The sequence below is a fragment of the Xyrauchen texanus genome, chromosome 14, assembly GCF_025860055.1.
Source record: "Xyrauchen texanus isolate HMW12.3.18 chromosome 14, RBS_HiC_50CHRs, whole genome shotgun sequence".
NCBI lineage: Eukaryota > Metazoa > Chordata > Actinopteri > Cypriniformes > Catostomidae > Xyrauchen > Xyrauchen texanus.
The window spans coordinates 15,304,016-15,321,556 of NC_068289.1; the positions used below are offsets into that span (position 1 = coordinate 15,304,016).

General features: G+C 37.4%; 1 protein-coding gene across 1 annotated transcript in view; it reads right to left on the reverse strand.

The window, feature by feature from the left end:
* The window catches only part of LOC127655345 (diacylglycerol kinase eta-like), a 129,786-nt gene that overhangs the window by 2,126 nt on the left and 110,119 nt on the right, over positions 1 to 17,541 (reverse strand). Inside the window, exons 23-30 of the mRNA XM_052143110.1 lie at positions 17,343 to 17,450; positions 15,280 to 15,393; positions 15,029 to 15,163; positions 12,545 to 12,811; positions 11,686 to 11,778; positions 10,746 to 10,865; positions 8,999 to 9,104; positions 2,853 to 2,983 (exon numbers count right to left, since the gene is read on the reverse strand). Coding sequence (XP_051999070.1) covers positions 2,853 to 2,983; positions 8,999 to 9,104; positions 10,746 to 10,865; positions 11,686 to 11,778; positions 12,545 to 12,811; positions 15,029 to 15,163; positions 15,280 to 15,393; positions 17,343 to 17,450 — 1,074 coding nt within the window. The remainder of the gene's footprint in view (positions 1 to 2,852; positions 2,984 to 8,998; positions 9,105 to 10,745; positions 10,866 to 11,685; positions 11,779 to 12,544; positions 12,812 to 15,028; positions 15,164 to 15,279; positions 15,394 to 17,342; positions 17,451 to 17,541) is intronic.

The following is a 17,541-nucleotide window of genomic DNA, read 5'->3' on the forward strand; positions in this document are numbered from 1 at the left end:
ATATAAAAAATAGCCTATGTACACATGTTATTTGGAGTCCTGCATATGTGTTGTGCAGTATTAAACTAAGAGATTAATCAGTTAATTGATTGTTGATTTAAATGACACTTTATTATGGAAATTCATGAAAACTGACATCACAAGTTTGGCATCTCACCAAATTATAATTAAAATACATGAGCAGTGAGATCTAGTGGCATCCTAAATGACAGCCATTGGGTTTAGTGCTGTACTATAGCACAAACTAGCGATCGACCACTATAAATCAATCAGGCCGATTAACAGTTGATAATTGGCCATTTTGATATTATAGGCAGTTGGTTGTGTCTGACTGGCTGGGTTAAACTGTAAACTGCATCAAATCAATTGAGACGGCAAATATCCCATTATGTCAAAGTACTGCTCAATTGGAGCTTAAATGTTTGAGACTTGACTGGTTTATCATTAAAACACATAGTCCTATTTATTTCCTAAATTGCTATGTTTTCAATATATCTTTTGAGGACAACCCTTTAGACAAAATGAAGTTAAAGTATTAGTTCACCCAAAAATGAGAATTCTCTCATGATGTACTCACCTTTAAGCCATCCCAGATGTTTATGTCTTTCCTTCCTCAGCAGAACCGAAATTAAGATTTTTATAAGCACATTTCACATTTTTATAAGCACATTAATTGATCGACTGGAAAGAATCCAGTCGATCAATTAAAGTCTTCTGAAGCAAACCGATAAGTTTGTGTAAGAAACAAATAAATAATTTAAACCTTTTTAACTTTAAATCATTGCTTCTGCCCAGCGCTGTATTGCTGTTTGAAATGACCTAACTCTCGCGAGACGTTCGTTCCTCTGTTGTATACAAAGCGCACGCTTCCGACTTCTCGCGTGAACACGCCATTATGCTTATGTCACTGATGCGTCGACTGCTGGCAATAGGTGATTTTTTTAAAGTTCAGTTTTAGTTATCTATTTTTTGTTTTACACAAACCTATCAATTTGCTTCTGAAGACATTAATTGATCGACTGGAGTCATGTGGATTACTTTTATGCTGCCTAAATATGCCTTTTGAACCATCAAACAGCCAGCAGACTGATGGCACCTGTTTGAGCTGAAATGGGCTTATTAAATTCTTAATTTCAGTTCTGCTGAAGAAGGAAAGTCATACACATCTGGGATGGCTTGAAGTTGAGTAAATCATGAGAGAATTTTCATTTTTGGTTGAACTAATACTTTAAACCATATAAACGGTAAGGACATTTGAAATGGGGGGACATAACAGAGGCATAAAAATGGCACAGTCCAAGGAATAAACATTCATTACAAACCCATTGTGTAATTCTTTAAATTGTGTGTTGAACAAGGATGTTGAATGTGTTATGATTTCCTGATTTTAATTTGTATATACTTCCAACAAGTGCAAATTACTATAGCAGAACTATAGAAGATATTACAAATAAAAAAATAATTCTTTACAAGGGCATATTTGGACCTTCATTTCTGACTCTGCCCCAAAAGTATTTTAATACCAGCTGTAAACAGGGCCTGATTTGCTCAAAGCTTTCATCAAATCACACACTGCAAAAATTATTTGTCTTGTTTTCCAGTAAAAGTCTCTAAATATCCTTTGAACAAGATTTTTCTTTTCTTGAACAAGACAATTATTTGAAAAGCCAAATTGTGTATAAAACTTGTTTTCAGAGAACATATCTTTATAAGTTACATAAGAAAATAAATTATTACAATAAAATAATTTTTCTTCCCGATTGCAATATTCTCTTTTTCTTGTTTCAAGACAAACAAAACAATCAAACAAAATCTTTATGAGATATACACTTAAAGGAATATTCTGGGTTCACTACAAGTTAAACTCAATCGACTGCATTTGTGGCATAATGTTGATTACCACAAAAAGTTATCATGACTTATCCCTTGTCTTTAAAAAAAGGAGGCACTTACAATGGAAATGAATGAGGCCAATCTGTAAACAGTAAACGTTTTAAAAGTATAGTCACAAGATGCAAACAATATTTGTGTTAACATGATTTTAAGTTAACATGATCCAACCTTTAAAATTGGCCCATTTCACTTCCATTGTAATGGTCCCCCTGTAACCTTGATTTTTGCTTTTTTTTTTTTTAAAGAAAAGGAGGAACGAGACAAAAAATTATTTTGTGGTAATCAACATTATGCCACAAATGCTGTCGATTGAGCTTAACTTGTATTGAACCCGGAATATTCCTTAAAAAAAAAAAAAAAAATCGCCAATGGGGTAAACCTAACTTCATAAATTTAATTCAAGATATATTCTCAGAAACCAAGTCTTATCTTACACAATTTTGCTTCTCAGTTAAATTTACCTTGATTTAAGCATGTTTAGATCATTTTACTGGAAAACAAGACAAAAATACTGATAAAGAAACTCACACATGGTGCACACAAACATTTGTCGATGTACTCATGAGCAACACAAACAAAGGCATATCAGTGTGGAGCTGCCTATCAAACCGTGTGTCGCAACACACTGCAGGTGCATTCATTCATCTGCCTTCACTGTGTGCCTCTGGAGCCCATTTGCATCTTTTAAGCCTTGCTGACTTAAGCAAACATACAGTACATTTAGACTCTACTCTATATGCGTCAGGAACATTTAGTTGTGTAATATCCAAATGACACTTGCACAGAGGAAGCCAAGCAGAGCAGTGCAGCACAAAATAGCAAACAGGGTGACAGTTAAGAATACAGAGAGATAGAGAGAGAGAGAGAGAGAGAGAGAGAGAGAGAGAGAATGAGCACATGAGCAAGATTCGGTTGTTTGAAGGGACATCGTGAGGCACAGAAAGGGGTTGAGTGTATACCTTGAGGTCTCTCCTCTCCAGGTGCAGGAGCTCGGAGCCGCGGATGTCATGGCGGATGAAGGTGTCTTTGTACTCCCCCAAGCTGAGCTGCTCCAACCAGGCGGCCACCTCCTCAGTACCCCACCTCTGAACTACACAAGTCAAGAGCAAGAAGCCCCCTTGAGTGTCCATAACCCCGTAAACTCGCAGGACACAAGCAAACAGGGTCACGCCGAAAGGAGAAACAAATGAAAAACAACCACAAAAGGAAAAGGGACCAATTCAAACAAAGAAAAGTGAAGACAGAGAAGTGGTGGCAGCAGCTGGCAAAGAGAGGGTTAAACAGGTTTGGTTTGGCACAGGTCTCTGGTCATTGGCAAACCCAGAGCGTTTCTAGCATGCATGTTATCACAGTGGGACATCAACCGGCATCCCATGAAGAGCAAACACAGAGACAGGAGATAGAGGAGGAGAGGGGAATGGGAGGCTGAAGCCTGTGCAACCTAATGCTCTAACGTCCTGGGCTGTGACTCGTTTCTGCTGGCTGATTCCCAGCCCGAAGCCTCAAACAGCTAATGACCTGCTTCAGATTTGAGATAGCATAGTACAGTGGGTATCCGTTCAGAATAGTCTTTCTACCGCCGCGATCACTGCATGAATGGGTCATTAGCAGCTCTAACCCATTAAGGGGGGCTACAACCATAGAACTGCAACAGGCCAGAGCTGAATGCCTCAGAGTTCTTTCTCCCTATTTAACAACCATTTAGTTGGAGGCGGTAAGGGCAAGTTGTGCTTGTTTTGCCAACCACCATAAAAAAGAAAGAAGAAAAGAAGAACAACAAAGTTAAAAACACCACAACATTTATGTTCTGGCTAAACATTGTAATGGAGATGATTAACCATATTTTATTTGGTCTACCACAAAAACTTCAGTATAAATGACAACTGGTACAAAACTCGGCTGCACGGATTATTTCACAAACTTCTAACTCTGCCCATATAACTCCTATTCTTCAACAACTTCACTGGCTCCCTGTTAAACTTCGTATTGATTACAAGATTCTGTTATTGACCTTCAAGGCTCTTCATAGCCTAGCACCTTCCTATCTTCTAGATCTTATTCAAATATATTCTCCTACCCGCACTCTTAGATCCTGTTCCTCTCTCTCTCTCTTGTGATACCTTCTGTTCGTCTGACTTCTATGTGGTCCAAATCCTTTAGCAGAGCTGCTCCACGACTCTGGAACTCTTTACCGCCAGATATCCCTAATTGTGATCGTCTTTCCACTTTCAAGTCCCTCCTCAAAACCCACCTTTTTAACGTAGGTTACTACAAATAACTCTTATTAACCAATGTTGCCCTGGAGTAATTATTTTTCTGAGTGCCTATTTGCTTTCAGATGTAACCCCAATAGCCTATTGGCAACATAGAAATACACGACAAAGTGCGTTGAGAGTCTCCAATGGCGTGGAGTGTAACTTCGGCCTGGATGACCAGGGTTCGGTTCTACATTTGGTGTATTTTTTTCCCCATTATGTTTCTTGACTCCACTCTTCATTTTTTATTTCTCCCCTTTTCTTCCCAATTTGGAATGCCCAATTCCCAATGCGCTCTAAGTCCTCGTGGTGGCGTAGTGACTCGCCTCAATCCGGGTGGCAGAGGACAAATCTCAGTTGCCCCCTGTCTGAGACCATCAATCCGTGCATCTTATCAAATGGCTTGTTGATTGCCTTAATGTGGAGACATAGTGTGTGAGGAGGCTTCAAGTAAAATATAATATAAAGATAGTTGTATTATAGTAATATTGTAATACCCATGATTTTTTTTGGCAGAAAACAGATTTGATTACATTAACAATGGTTTTACTACAGAAATATGGTATATACAGAAGTATGGTGATTAATTTTGTGGTTACAATTATTTTACTAGAACATACCATGGTGATACTATGGTAATTTTATCTGGAGAGGAATCTTATCAGGACAGAACCGTGTTCCAATCGGTTTAGTGCATCATATAGGACTTTTGAACCCTTTTAACACTTTTAATCGAGACAATTTCAAGAAAATTTTCTCAACAGACATACGCTTTAAACACCCAGAGATTCAGTGATTCACACCTTCTGGGATCTAGTCAATCTGACAAAACCATCATATAATACACAGCTATCATCGAGTCCATCCTCACATCCTCCATCACTATCTGGTACGCTGCTACTACTGCTAAGGACAAGGGCAGACTGCAGCGTGTCATCGGGTCTGCAGAGAAGGTGATTGGCTGCAATCTGCCGCCGCTCCAGGACCTGTACGCCTCCAGGACCCTGAAGCGTGCTGCAAAGATTGTGGCTGATCTCTCTCACCCAGGCCACAATCTCTTTGAGTCACTCCCCTCTGGCAGAAGGCTGAGGTCCATCAGGACAAAAACCTCACACCACAAGAACAGTTTCTTCCCATCCGCCACTTCCCTTATCAACAAGGCCACTCTCCACACTCCACCTCTGACTCTACATTCCACTGTACTACTCTGCTCTCTTTTATTTGATTCCTGCTTTTAATTGATACTGTGTGAACATATTTATATTTATATTGCTTATATTTTAATTCTTGTTTAATATATTTAGAGATTGTGTGACACACACCTACAACACCAAAACAAATTCCTTGTATGCATAAAAAACTTACTTGGCAATAAAGTTTTTTTCTGATTCTGATATTGTGAATATGAAGCAAGAGTTAAAGTCATATTGTGAACGTGAAGCACGAATTAACATCCTATTGTGAACGTGAAACACGAGTTAACATCATATTGTGAACGTGAGGCACGAGTTAACGTTATAGTGTGAACGTGAAGCACGAGTTAACGTCATATTGTGAACGTGAAGCGCAAAATAACATCAATATGTGAACGTGAAGTGCGAGTAAACATCATCTTGTGAACGTGAAGCACGAGTTAACATTATATTGTCAACGTGAAGCACGAGTTAACGTCATATTGTGAAAGTGAAGCACGAGTTAACATCATATTGTGAACGTGAAGCACGAGTTAACGTCATATTGTGAACGTGATGCACGAGTTAACGTCATAGTGTGAACGTGAAGCACGAGTTAACGTCATATTGTGAACGTGATGCACGAGTTAACGTCATAGTGTGAACGTGAAGCAAAAAATGACGTCATATTGTAAACATGAAGCGCAAGTTAACATCATAATGTGAACGTGAAGCGCAAGTTAACATCATATTGTGAACGTGAAGTGCGAGTAAGCGTCATATTGTGAATGTGACGCGCGAGTTTAAGTCATATTGTCAACATGAAGAACAAGTTACCGTCATATTGTGAACATGAAGCACGAAGTTAACATCATATTGTGAACGTGAAGCGCGAGTTAACGTCATATTGTGAACGTGAAGCACGAGATAACATCATATTGTGAACGTGAAGAACGAGTTAACGTCATATTGTGAACGTGAAGCACGAGTTAACGTCATATAGTGAACGTGAAGAACGAGTTAACGTCATATTGTGAACGTGAAGCATGAGTTAACGTCATATTGTGAACGTGAAGTGCAAATTAACGTCATATTGTGAACGTGAAGCGCGAGTTAAGTCATATTGTCAATGTGAAGAACGAGTTAACATCATATCGTGAAGGTGAAGCACGAGTTAACGTCATATTGTAAACGTGAAGCACGAGTTAACGTCATATTGTGAACATGAAGCATGAGTTAACGTCATATTGTCAATGTGAAGAACGAGTTAACATCATATTGTGAAGGTGAAGCACGAGTTAACGACTTGAATATCGTTAACTATCTAACCAGAAATTACACACTACAGCTTTAAAGGGATAGTTCACCCAAAAAGGAAAAGTTTCTCATCAGTTACTCACCCCCATGCTATCCCTGATGTGTATGACTTTCTTTCTTCTGCAGAACACAAACAAAGATCTTTTGAAGGATATATCATCTCTATAGGTCTATTCCATGCAAGTGAATGGTGGCCAAAACTTTGAAGCTCCAAATATCATATAAAGGCAGCTAAAAGTACTCCATAGGACTCCAGTGGTTTAATCTATATCTTCAGAAGTGATATGATAAGTGTGGGTGAGAAACAGATCAATATTTAAGTCCTTTTTTTACTATAAGTTCTCCTGTCCAGTAGGTGGCGATATGCATGAAGAATGTGAATCTGCAAAAATAAAAGAAAAAGGTGAAAGTGGAGATTTAAATTTGAAAAGGACATATTGTACACATATTGATCTGATTCTCACCCACACACCTATCATATTACTTCTGATGATATAGATTAAACCACTGGAGTTTTATGGATTACTTTTATGCTGACTTTATGTACCTTTTTGAGCTTCAAAATGTTGATACCTTTTCACTTGCATTGTATGGACCTACAGAGCTGAAATACTTGTTTGTGTTCAGCAGAAGAAAGAAAGACTTACAAATCTGGGATGGCATGAAGGTGAGTAAATGATGAGAGAATGTTTGTTATTGGGTGAACCATCCCATTAAGTGTGTAGATATGCGAATATGAAAAGAAAAAAACAATATCTAAAAATCTGATGGATTACTGTTAGTTATGCAAGAAATTTCCATGAAAACAGTGGAGAGAGCCAGTTTTGCCAAATCAGTTTTGCTGTACATTTGGTTGCCAAAAAATAGAACTAGAAAGTAAGTCCCCAATTTTGGTGCTAAATTACTCTACTCTTATCCTAGCTTAATGTGCAAAGACCAAGTAAGTAAAGGGGGTCGCACACTGAATGTGTCTGGAGGATGTCATGGCCTGTTCCAAACAACTGTTTTCTATAAATGTTTGCACATGGCCCCCACCTATGACTCCTGAGGCTGCTCAAAATTCTGCAGCGCCGCAGAGCGCAATTCAACTTGTGTTCCATTAAATTTGACACAAATCATTAACAAAGTATAAAATGATTTACTTTATGTAAATAATGATATATATTGTATCTTTCATAGAGCTATCACAATGTATTTTAGTTACAAGAATGTGTTTTGTAGTTTGACAGTCTGAATGAAACCTATTTAAGGCTACATACCGTATCGAGAAATTTCATAGTAATGTCATTTCTAATCGTTAATTTTGTGCAGTTGCTCAGGTTTCATACACTAACCTGCAAACTCATCAACATCACATTTTCCATTCTCTAAAGAAGTACAAAAACCTTTGTGTATGTTAACTAGATTAACAAATATACTTGCAATGCAACAATGTGTCCTGCGTGCGATATCTGTGCCTTGTCATACCCGCTTCTTGTCTGTTGTGCAACCGGCGTAAGCCATGGACCTTAGTCAAGGTAAACATATCTTATTTTTAACATATCTAGTTATTGAGGTTTTGCTGATACAGTATATTATGGTGGTTTCAGACAAAATCCGCCTGTAAACCGCACTTAATGACAGAATGAACTGTGGTCGGTCAGATTACATGTCAGATAGGTCCTTCCTAAATAGGCAGTTGCAATGTAGACCAGACTATATATCGAACATTCTGGCTCAACCAATGGTGTGAATTTGGGGAGGGACTTACTTTAATAAGCTGTTTGCCCAAACAATGGAATGTAAGGGGTCGGAAGGGGAAGTGGAAATGTATTTATTTTTGCAATCCCGTTCAATGCCACTAGCAATGCACCCTTCACATTTAAGCATTATAATTAAACTAGGAAAACAGTAGCACATCTGTAATATAAAAGTGTTTGGGTCTTCAGTTGTGGGACTGTTGTTGTTCTTCTGTGTGGGAAACCTTGGTTTGTGCCTGCTGTTCATATGTAGACACATGGACTGTTTCTGACTCACAGGACAACATCATGACCAGAGAAGGGCAGGGGTGCTCATGGATGGTTGGGTTTGACATTACAGAACAGAGAGAACTCCCAAAGGATGTAGATGCTGTATGGAATTCTATGTGTCACTGCCCTGATGAGCTTCAGAGATCTGACATCACTTGTCAACAATCATGAACAATCGTGTTTTTACAGAAAAAAAGAAGAGCTCAGTCTCCTTGTCCTACTCTTCTGCATTTCTGTCCCCATATCAATCAAACCATAAAACAAGATAAAACTAAAACAATTCTGAGGCATCCGTGATTTTATTCTACCTAGATATTTGAATATATGTTAGGACAAACCCACACACTCTTACCTGACTGTGGGCTGGATTTCTTGGGGAATTTCTCCTTCTTGAACTTTGGTACTATACGAAACATGCCACTCCGACTATTTCTCTTTCCGTATTCCAGTGAATGGTCCTATTTGAAACAAACTTACCATCAGTGTTATTATTACATGACTCTATTCGATAACATAATATGTATATCTAGTATAGCTGGGCAATTTATTGAATATTCATGATATAGTCATGATTTTGCTGGTAATTTATAAATTACCGATAAGCAACATTGGCTACGTTTACATGTACACCAATACTCTGATTATTGCAATGATCAGACTATAAGGAATCATTTGATTAAGATGTTTACATGATTTAGGCCAACCAATTCAATCCTGTTTACATGCTACTTGCCATTACTCCATTGCTGTGAAATGGGAAGTTTTATTGCTTTTTTATAAATTTATATTTATTACAAAAAAAAACTTGTTGCAAATGTATCTTTTAATACAGCTTTAAGAGTCTTTTTGAACGATTAGTCAGTCAAAAAACCTCTTCATAAGAGGTTCTTATTAATAGAAACTCTTCATAAGAGTACTTTTTCTAGTACACTGGTTGCTCTGTCAGTTCTGATTAACAAAAAATAATCGGTTCATAACAGCCATTTGTGTCTGAATCGGAATACACGGATGTTTTTATAATTTACATATATATATATAATTTTAATGCAATTCAAAATGCTATATATTTTTTTTTAAATGCTACAAAAATGACCATTTTTACATTTGTAGCATGTTTTCCCAAATGGAATTTTAATATCATATGCTCAAATAGCAACTATTATTTTAAGTGTATTATGCCCGGGACATGTGTCGTGTTTAATGAAGCGTGCAAAACTCCACACAATCAGTTTCTGTGCAAGGATGTGCACTCGAGTCGAGCGAGTACCTCCTGAAAATTCCGATTTGCCAATTGTAGACATAGGAAGTGGGGGAAAACATTAGTGAAGTTTCAGGAAGTAAAAACATTTTTAAATAAAAAATAAAACAGATACTGGATTAATTGCATTATATTTTTAACATGTTAAAGGTTCACTCAGTAATTTTTCCCCTCATTTAAAAAGCTTTATTTCTAAAGAAATTGTGAACAATCATATGAGATGAAGAGATCAGTTACTTAACTTTATAAAAGTATATAAAATAATTATATATAACATAAAAGTTATTTTATTCTTCATGGGGCATGGGCGCCTCATGGGCTAACCATGTTAGCATCGCAAGGCCAGCTGAATACTACTTACTTGTTAGCATCAGCCATGTTAGCATCACATGACCAGCTGAATACTACTTACTTAATCTCAGTCACTGCCCTTTTACTGGACACTTTCATTCATGGATAAAATGTATCCAATTTACTGTGCATAGTTAATATCTACAGTGGTAACTGAAAACTTTACAGTGTTTGAATGATGCAGCATCTGAGCCACTAGGTGTCAGTGTATGCCAATGTAAGCCACTTCAACATACTTAAAAAAACGTACTGAGTGCACCTTTAAACACTCAAATATTAATTGCAGAAATTCTCGTGCTTAAGTTCCCAACCCTATTTTTCATTTCATTCTCATTTTTAATTACTTCATATATTTTACTTAACCTTTTATATACTTAGTAACAGTGACTGTTTGGTAAATATAATGGAAAAATTCATTCAATTTGAAGGGATATTTTATTTTTTGTTACAAAAATTTGTTACAGTTCTCTTTTCTGTAAGATGTGCTCACCTCCTCATCATTAGGCTGTACGATGTGATAGAGCCAGGGGATCTCAGCCAGCTTGCCCAATTCCACCTCAACACTTTGCAGTGCACTGGACAGCAGCTCTTCATGTGGAGAATCCAGTTGCTGCAGAGAGAAACTCAAAGCTTAGAGTGCTCTATCAAAGCCAACCCTGCTGAAAAGACAAGCTAAGACCAGAATACATTTCAAAGGTTTATGTTGGTGGAATAGCCTAGCCAAACTTAGCTGGTGAAGCTGGTTACCCAGCATGGTCATTCAGGTAGACTAAGGTAGTCTTGCTGGCTAGTCAAGAACCCAGAGGAAAATGGTATTGCTTGGAAGTTGCTCTTTCATAGCTCAAGAGAGATTTAAGTTATGTTTCATTTAATATACATTAAGTTTCTTCAAAAATGTCATAGGATAAAAAAAAAATTACAAATATAATAGAAACAAATTAGATAATGTATATTGACATAGAGTAAGAGTATGAACCTATAAGTTAATGTGGATACTGGATAACATAGACTATTTGGTCTTGGAAGAATTTGATGAGAAATGCTTGAGTTCCTATTAAAATCCCTGGTATCTTGGCGAAGATGCCAAGTAGTTTAAGCACAGTTGGAGATTGCTGAGAAGCTTTCTTCTGAAACTCAAGAAAATTCAAATGTTACTCAGGGGAGCAACAAGTCTCCATTTGCTCTTAATTTAATCTCAGTGCTGACCAGGAGAAAGAATGGGGATGTTCGACCAAAAACAGATTAGAACTAAAAATATCTCATTTGTGAAATGTCTTTCACAATCCAAAATTCAGCATATAATGTGACCAACCATGCACAGCATGCTGGTTGTTTCAACAGGGATAGCATCAGGCACATTTACTTTCTTCAAAAGGTGAAAATAAATGGACTGAAGCATTGAATCGAGATAATTTTCACAGCAAACTCACCAATGGCACCCGCCCTACTAGCAGAGACTCAGTCTCATTGTGCAGGGCCTTCACATTGCTGGCAACCTCGATGGCAGTGTTTCTTGTCAGGCTCTGAGGAGAACAGATGGTCTGAATAATCCGTCATATATTAAACATCAGATCTTAAATCAACAGTCATAGGCAAATCATAGGTATGAGAATTCATCCATGACCAACCAGAGCTTTAAGCCTACATCCAGAATATGAGACATGAAATCAAAACTAGAGTTTTTTGGCTTTTAATCTATTTTATGTCTACTAGCTTTGAGGTAATTTATGATAGTGTACAGTACACATAAAAGTTGACAAAATGATCTTTTAGAAGACATACATTTTTTTCAGGATGACTCATCTTGCATTCACAAGCATACATATTTTTGTCCAACAAAATGCTCTCTAGAATAAGAATGTCCCTCAAACATTTGGCTATTTAAAAAGGCCTTTAATGTGCCCCAACCAACCATCCTGTTTTAACAAGAAAAAACATAACGAAACACAGTAAAGAAAACTGGATTTGCAAAGCCATTTCATTGGGTCTTTATTGTGAGGACTATTTACACCTAATCCAAATCTTTAGCACACAAAAGCAAACTCTGTGAACTCCTTTCACACAGAGTCGGATATATTGTACTGTGACCTATTCAGAGGCTATCCTGTTGAAAAGGCCAACAACAGACCAGTCTTTTCTGCAGGCTAGGTGTGTAGTACAAAGAATAAATTCAGATATCCAAACTTTTTTTCAGAGAGTGGTGAAAATTGGGCACCAGACTCAAATCAGTGAATAGATTTGGTGTGAAAAGCTTCAATAGCATCAGAATAGGTATGATAGCAATCTCACCTCAGGAAACTTAGGGTGTGTTTTATTGATGGCATGGGAGGAGGCGTTGACGGCATGGGCAAGCTCCTGCTCAAGAAGTTGGTAGTTCTCAGCAGCCTCACAAATCCTGGTAATGAGATCTTCAGCGGCTCGCGCACACATCTGGATGAGCGTGGCCTCCTCTTCTGTAGCCAGATCCACAGACTGCTGAGGATACAGGTGCGGCCTCAGCGGAGGCTTGTCGTACTTCAGTTTATCCTCCCAAGACTTCAACGTGTTTTCAAAAGCCTTTTTTGAAAAATAAAGACAAGACTCATTGAAAGGGCAATGAGATTATTTAGCAAGGACACCTACACTTATACTTAATGGCACAAACAGTCCAGTGGTGAAAAATCTGGGCTGGTCACCTAAAGTTTGCAGGTTTGAACATCCCATGGGGGGATCTTTGATGAAAATGAGACGTAAATCAGAGCTTCTGTTTTCCATACAATGAAAGCAGATTGTGGATTATACACTCAAGTTCGAATGGGAATCGTAAGGAATTTAACCATTCATCTACTTAACAAGCAATCATTTACACTGAAGTACAACATGACATAAAAGTAACAGTTCCAGAGACAGGTGTGTTATGTAGTCTAATGTTATAGTTCAGGCTTGTGAGACTACAACAGTTCTTATTTTATTAGAATTTAAACATTCATAACTTGCACATCAAACCACCCAACTGATGTATACGTGTTTTTGATTCACTAAAAAGTAAGGCTCATAAGTGTAATTTGTTTGGGAATCGGACTATACTTGCTGATTCAAAATATCTTGCTCAATAGAGTAATTTGTTTGAGAGAACGACTTTCCAGAAAGGTTTATGCGCTGTAGATTCAAAAGAACCTGATCATGAGAGTCATTTGTTCGGGATTTGGACAATACCGGAAGCGCTGAATGTTTTGCACTATAGATTCAAAAGAACCGGATTATTAGAACCAGAGTCAATCATTCAGGAATCAGACTATACTGGAAGCACCATATGTTTCGTGCTGTAGATCCAAAAGAACTGACTCATTAGATTCAATCAATCAGGAATCAGACTATACCAGAAGTGCAGTATGTTTTGCGCTGTAGATCCAAAAGAACTACCTCATTAGAGAAATTTGTTCAGAAATCAGATGATACTGGAAGCGCTGTATGTCTCCTTTTGTAGATTAAAAAGAACTGGATAATTAGAGTAATTCATTTTGGAATCAGACTATACAAGAAGCACTGTATGTTTCGCGCTGTAGATTCATTACCAAATCATTAGAGTCGTTTGGAAATCAGACTATACCAGAAGAGCCATATGTTTTGCGCTGTAGATTAAAAAGAACCAGCTCATTAGAGTCATTCTTTTAGAGATGGACTAACCGGAAACAATGTATTTTCCGTGCTGTAGATTCAAACGAGTTTCATTAGAGTTATTCGTTCAGGAATCAGAGTTTACCGGAAGCACCATATGTTTCAAAAGAACCGGATTATTACAGTAATTTGTTCGAGAATCAGACTATACCAGAAGCGCTGTATGTTTTGCGTTGTAGATTAAAAAAAGCTGGCTCATAATAATAATTTGTTCGTGAATGAAAATAAACTGGCAGCACTGAGTTTCACGCAGTAGATTCAGTAGGGGGCAGCGCTGCTGCTGCACTTAGTTGCAGGAAACAATGTCAGAGTATTTTATAATACAGCGTTTTTACATTACACGTAGAGGAACCGATGATGGAAACGAAAGTCATGAAAACCATATGGTTCCAGAATTTTTCTTCTTAATTCTGAACAAAAACTGGTCCTCTGAAACCAACCCTACAGTCAAGCTCCAAAGAGACAAACGAATCACCATAAAAGCAGTCCAAATGACATTTATATTACAAGTCATTTAAAGCTATATGGTAGCTTTGTGTGAGGAACAGACCAAAATCTTATGTCATCATTGACTGATATTCTCCTTTGCTGGAGCTCAAAATCTCATTTTTGCTTCTGTTTAATTGAAAAACTGCACCTTGAGACACACTCCATCAGGTTTTACGTTACTGACACCAAACGCCATTGGTTCTAGCATTTCTCATGACCAGTCGAGTCGTGGCTAGTTTGAAAACGCACAAATACAAATAAGATTTGAGATTGATGAGAGAGGGGAAGAATATCAGTGAACAACAACTTTAACTTTGTTCTTTTCAACACACAATGCTATTGTATGATTTTTGGACTTACGTCATATAGACTACGTTTATGGTGTTTTGGTCCATTTGGAGCTTGGCAGGATAAATGGATAAAATAGGATTCCTAAGTAGGATTGTACTTCCCATGTATGGAAAACAGAAGCTCAGACATTCTGCTTAAGATCTCCTTTTGTGTTCCAAAGAAAATAATACTGCATTGGAATGACATAATGGTGAGTAAATGACACATTTTGGGGGTAAACATTCCTTTAACTATTCATGTGGTGATAAATATTGACTGTGTTCTAGAAACACTTACCCTGTCTCTTGTCAGCATCTGAGCGCGATTCTTGTGTTGAATCTTGATGACTCCAGGAGGTTGAATCCAGGCCTCTCCATCCACCTGCACAGGCACTCCTTCATCTCCTAAAATGGTGATCTTCACCGTACGACACTGGCAGGGTTGAGGTAATGTTAAGATTAGACTTTAAATTAGGTTGGCTGGATTTAGACTATACATTCTATAACCAGAAACCACACATGAGAATAATTTGTGTAAGTCGTGTTTACCTGTGCAATACGGTGATGCTGCAGTTTAATCACCCTTGAAACAGCCATTTGCATACTACCAAACACAGCTACCACTTCCAAGATTTTATCATCAAATGAAGGGGCACAAAATATCTGCAAAAAAAAAAAAGCAATAAAAAGCACAAAAAAAAGAAATTATTTGCATTCTACTTGTTTACACTTTCTTATCCAATCCCAGATTAGTAGGTTTATTCCCCCAAAGGTTTAAACAGTATGGCACTTGTAACATTTATATTCAATTAACTTGAAAATACTGAAAAAAAACACTTAGTGGACTTGAATGAAGTTTTTGGACTGTGTCCTCTGAATGTCTTCTCTAAGACAGACATCTATAGCATTCTGCCCTAATGTAACAAGATCTTAAAAACAGTGTCCAGAGGTAACCTCTTTCTGAGGCTATAGATAGAAGAGAGAATGAGACCATGTAAACTAAAACAAACCAGCTGCCAAAAGGCCACTTGTTGTGAACAAAGAGCCGTGTCACACCAAGTTCAAAAGGTTTGTTCTGCGCCAGCTGCTTGTTAAGCAACATTAGTCACCACAGGGATTACTCATCTTTAAACTCTTATTTACTCTTTATTAAAAAACAAAAATGTATATGATGTCTCACATTTCAACTTTTTAAGATGAAGTGTGTCATTTCTGTGCCACTTGTCGCTTCAAATGGAACTGCAAAAAATGATGATTTTCAAACAGTTTTCCTGAAACAGATAGTACGGCATAAAACTCACACGAATGGTTGAGATAATGTTGATGGTTGATGTTGGTCTGGTCGCTCAAACACTGAGTTACATTGAGTAATGTTTGTATACCGTCACAGAGCAACAGTGCTGAAACTTTTCTGAGAAATCAAACTACAAATGGCTTACCTATAATTGTCTATAAGTTTTATATTGAACTGGGACATAAGACTTTAACATTAAAGATAATAATAATAACAATTTTATTTATACAGCACCATTTAGTGATTAAGCACAAGGTGCTTCACAAAACATAAAATCAAAAACACACACAGTAAAACCCAACATATTCACATAGTAATAAAAGCTATTTCTTCACTTAAAAAACAGTCACATTTTCGGCAGATCTCATATCCCTGGGCAAACAGTTCCATAATATTGGGGCCTTCATTACAAACACTCCATCACCTTTAGTTTTGCATTTAGATCTTGGAACATCCAACTGTTCATGACAAGAATATCTAAGAAGTCTATCTGTTTCATAATGTCTTAAAACCCATGCAATGCCTTATATGTAATTAATAAAATCTTAAAATCAACCCTAAAATGAATTGGTAATTGCACTGATTGTAGCCCTGTGTTGATTTAACACTGATAAAAGGGCTTTATAATAATCAAAGTGAGACGAATTAAAAGCATATGAGCTTCTCTGTATCCTTGAAACTCAAGCCATTTCTCACCTTGGAAATGTTACTTAACTGATAAAAACAAGATTGAACTAAATTCCTGACACGGTATTCAAAATATAAATTAGTATCAAAATAGACTCCCAAATTTCTCATCACTTACTGAATATTTGGGACCACCTGATTAAGTACTGACTCAATCTGACTTTTTTTTAAATCATGGCTGATTATACAACCTCTGTTTTATCAGTATTTAACAGAAGGAAATTACTGACCATACAATTTTTATATCTACTATACACACTTGAAGAACATTAAGATTAGTCACATCATTGGGATTCAATGACAAATACAATTGCTGGTCATCTGCATAGCAATGAATATTAATGTTGTATTTTCAAATCACAGAACCAAGCAGTAGCATACTGTATATAGTGAAAACTATATTGGCCCTAACAGGGATCCTTGCAGAACACCACAAATCATTTTTGAAGAGGAGGACTTCTCATCACCAACAGACACTACAAATTTCCTATTTGGCAAGTAGGAAACGAACCAGACTAAAGCCACCAAAAATAACACATATCAGCACTAACAGCACAGAGTCAGGTTTGAAAATGCCATTTAAAGAAAAAAATCATGGGTCGTTACCCCCAGCATAATCAGAGACACTTACATCATCCTCTTTGGTCCCGCCCCAGAAGTTTGTTCCCCCAGCATAGCTGGGGATGTTGAGCACGGCGATTCCCTGGAGACTGGGGAGTGGGATGTACTGCCCATCACACTGCAGAATCAATCACAAAACCATAAACCATGAGCAGGGCAAGTGGTCATCAGCCAACGAAACCATTTGACCCCTAGTATTTCAAAATAAA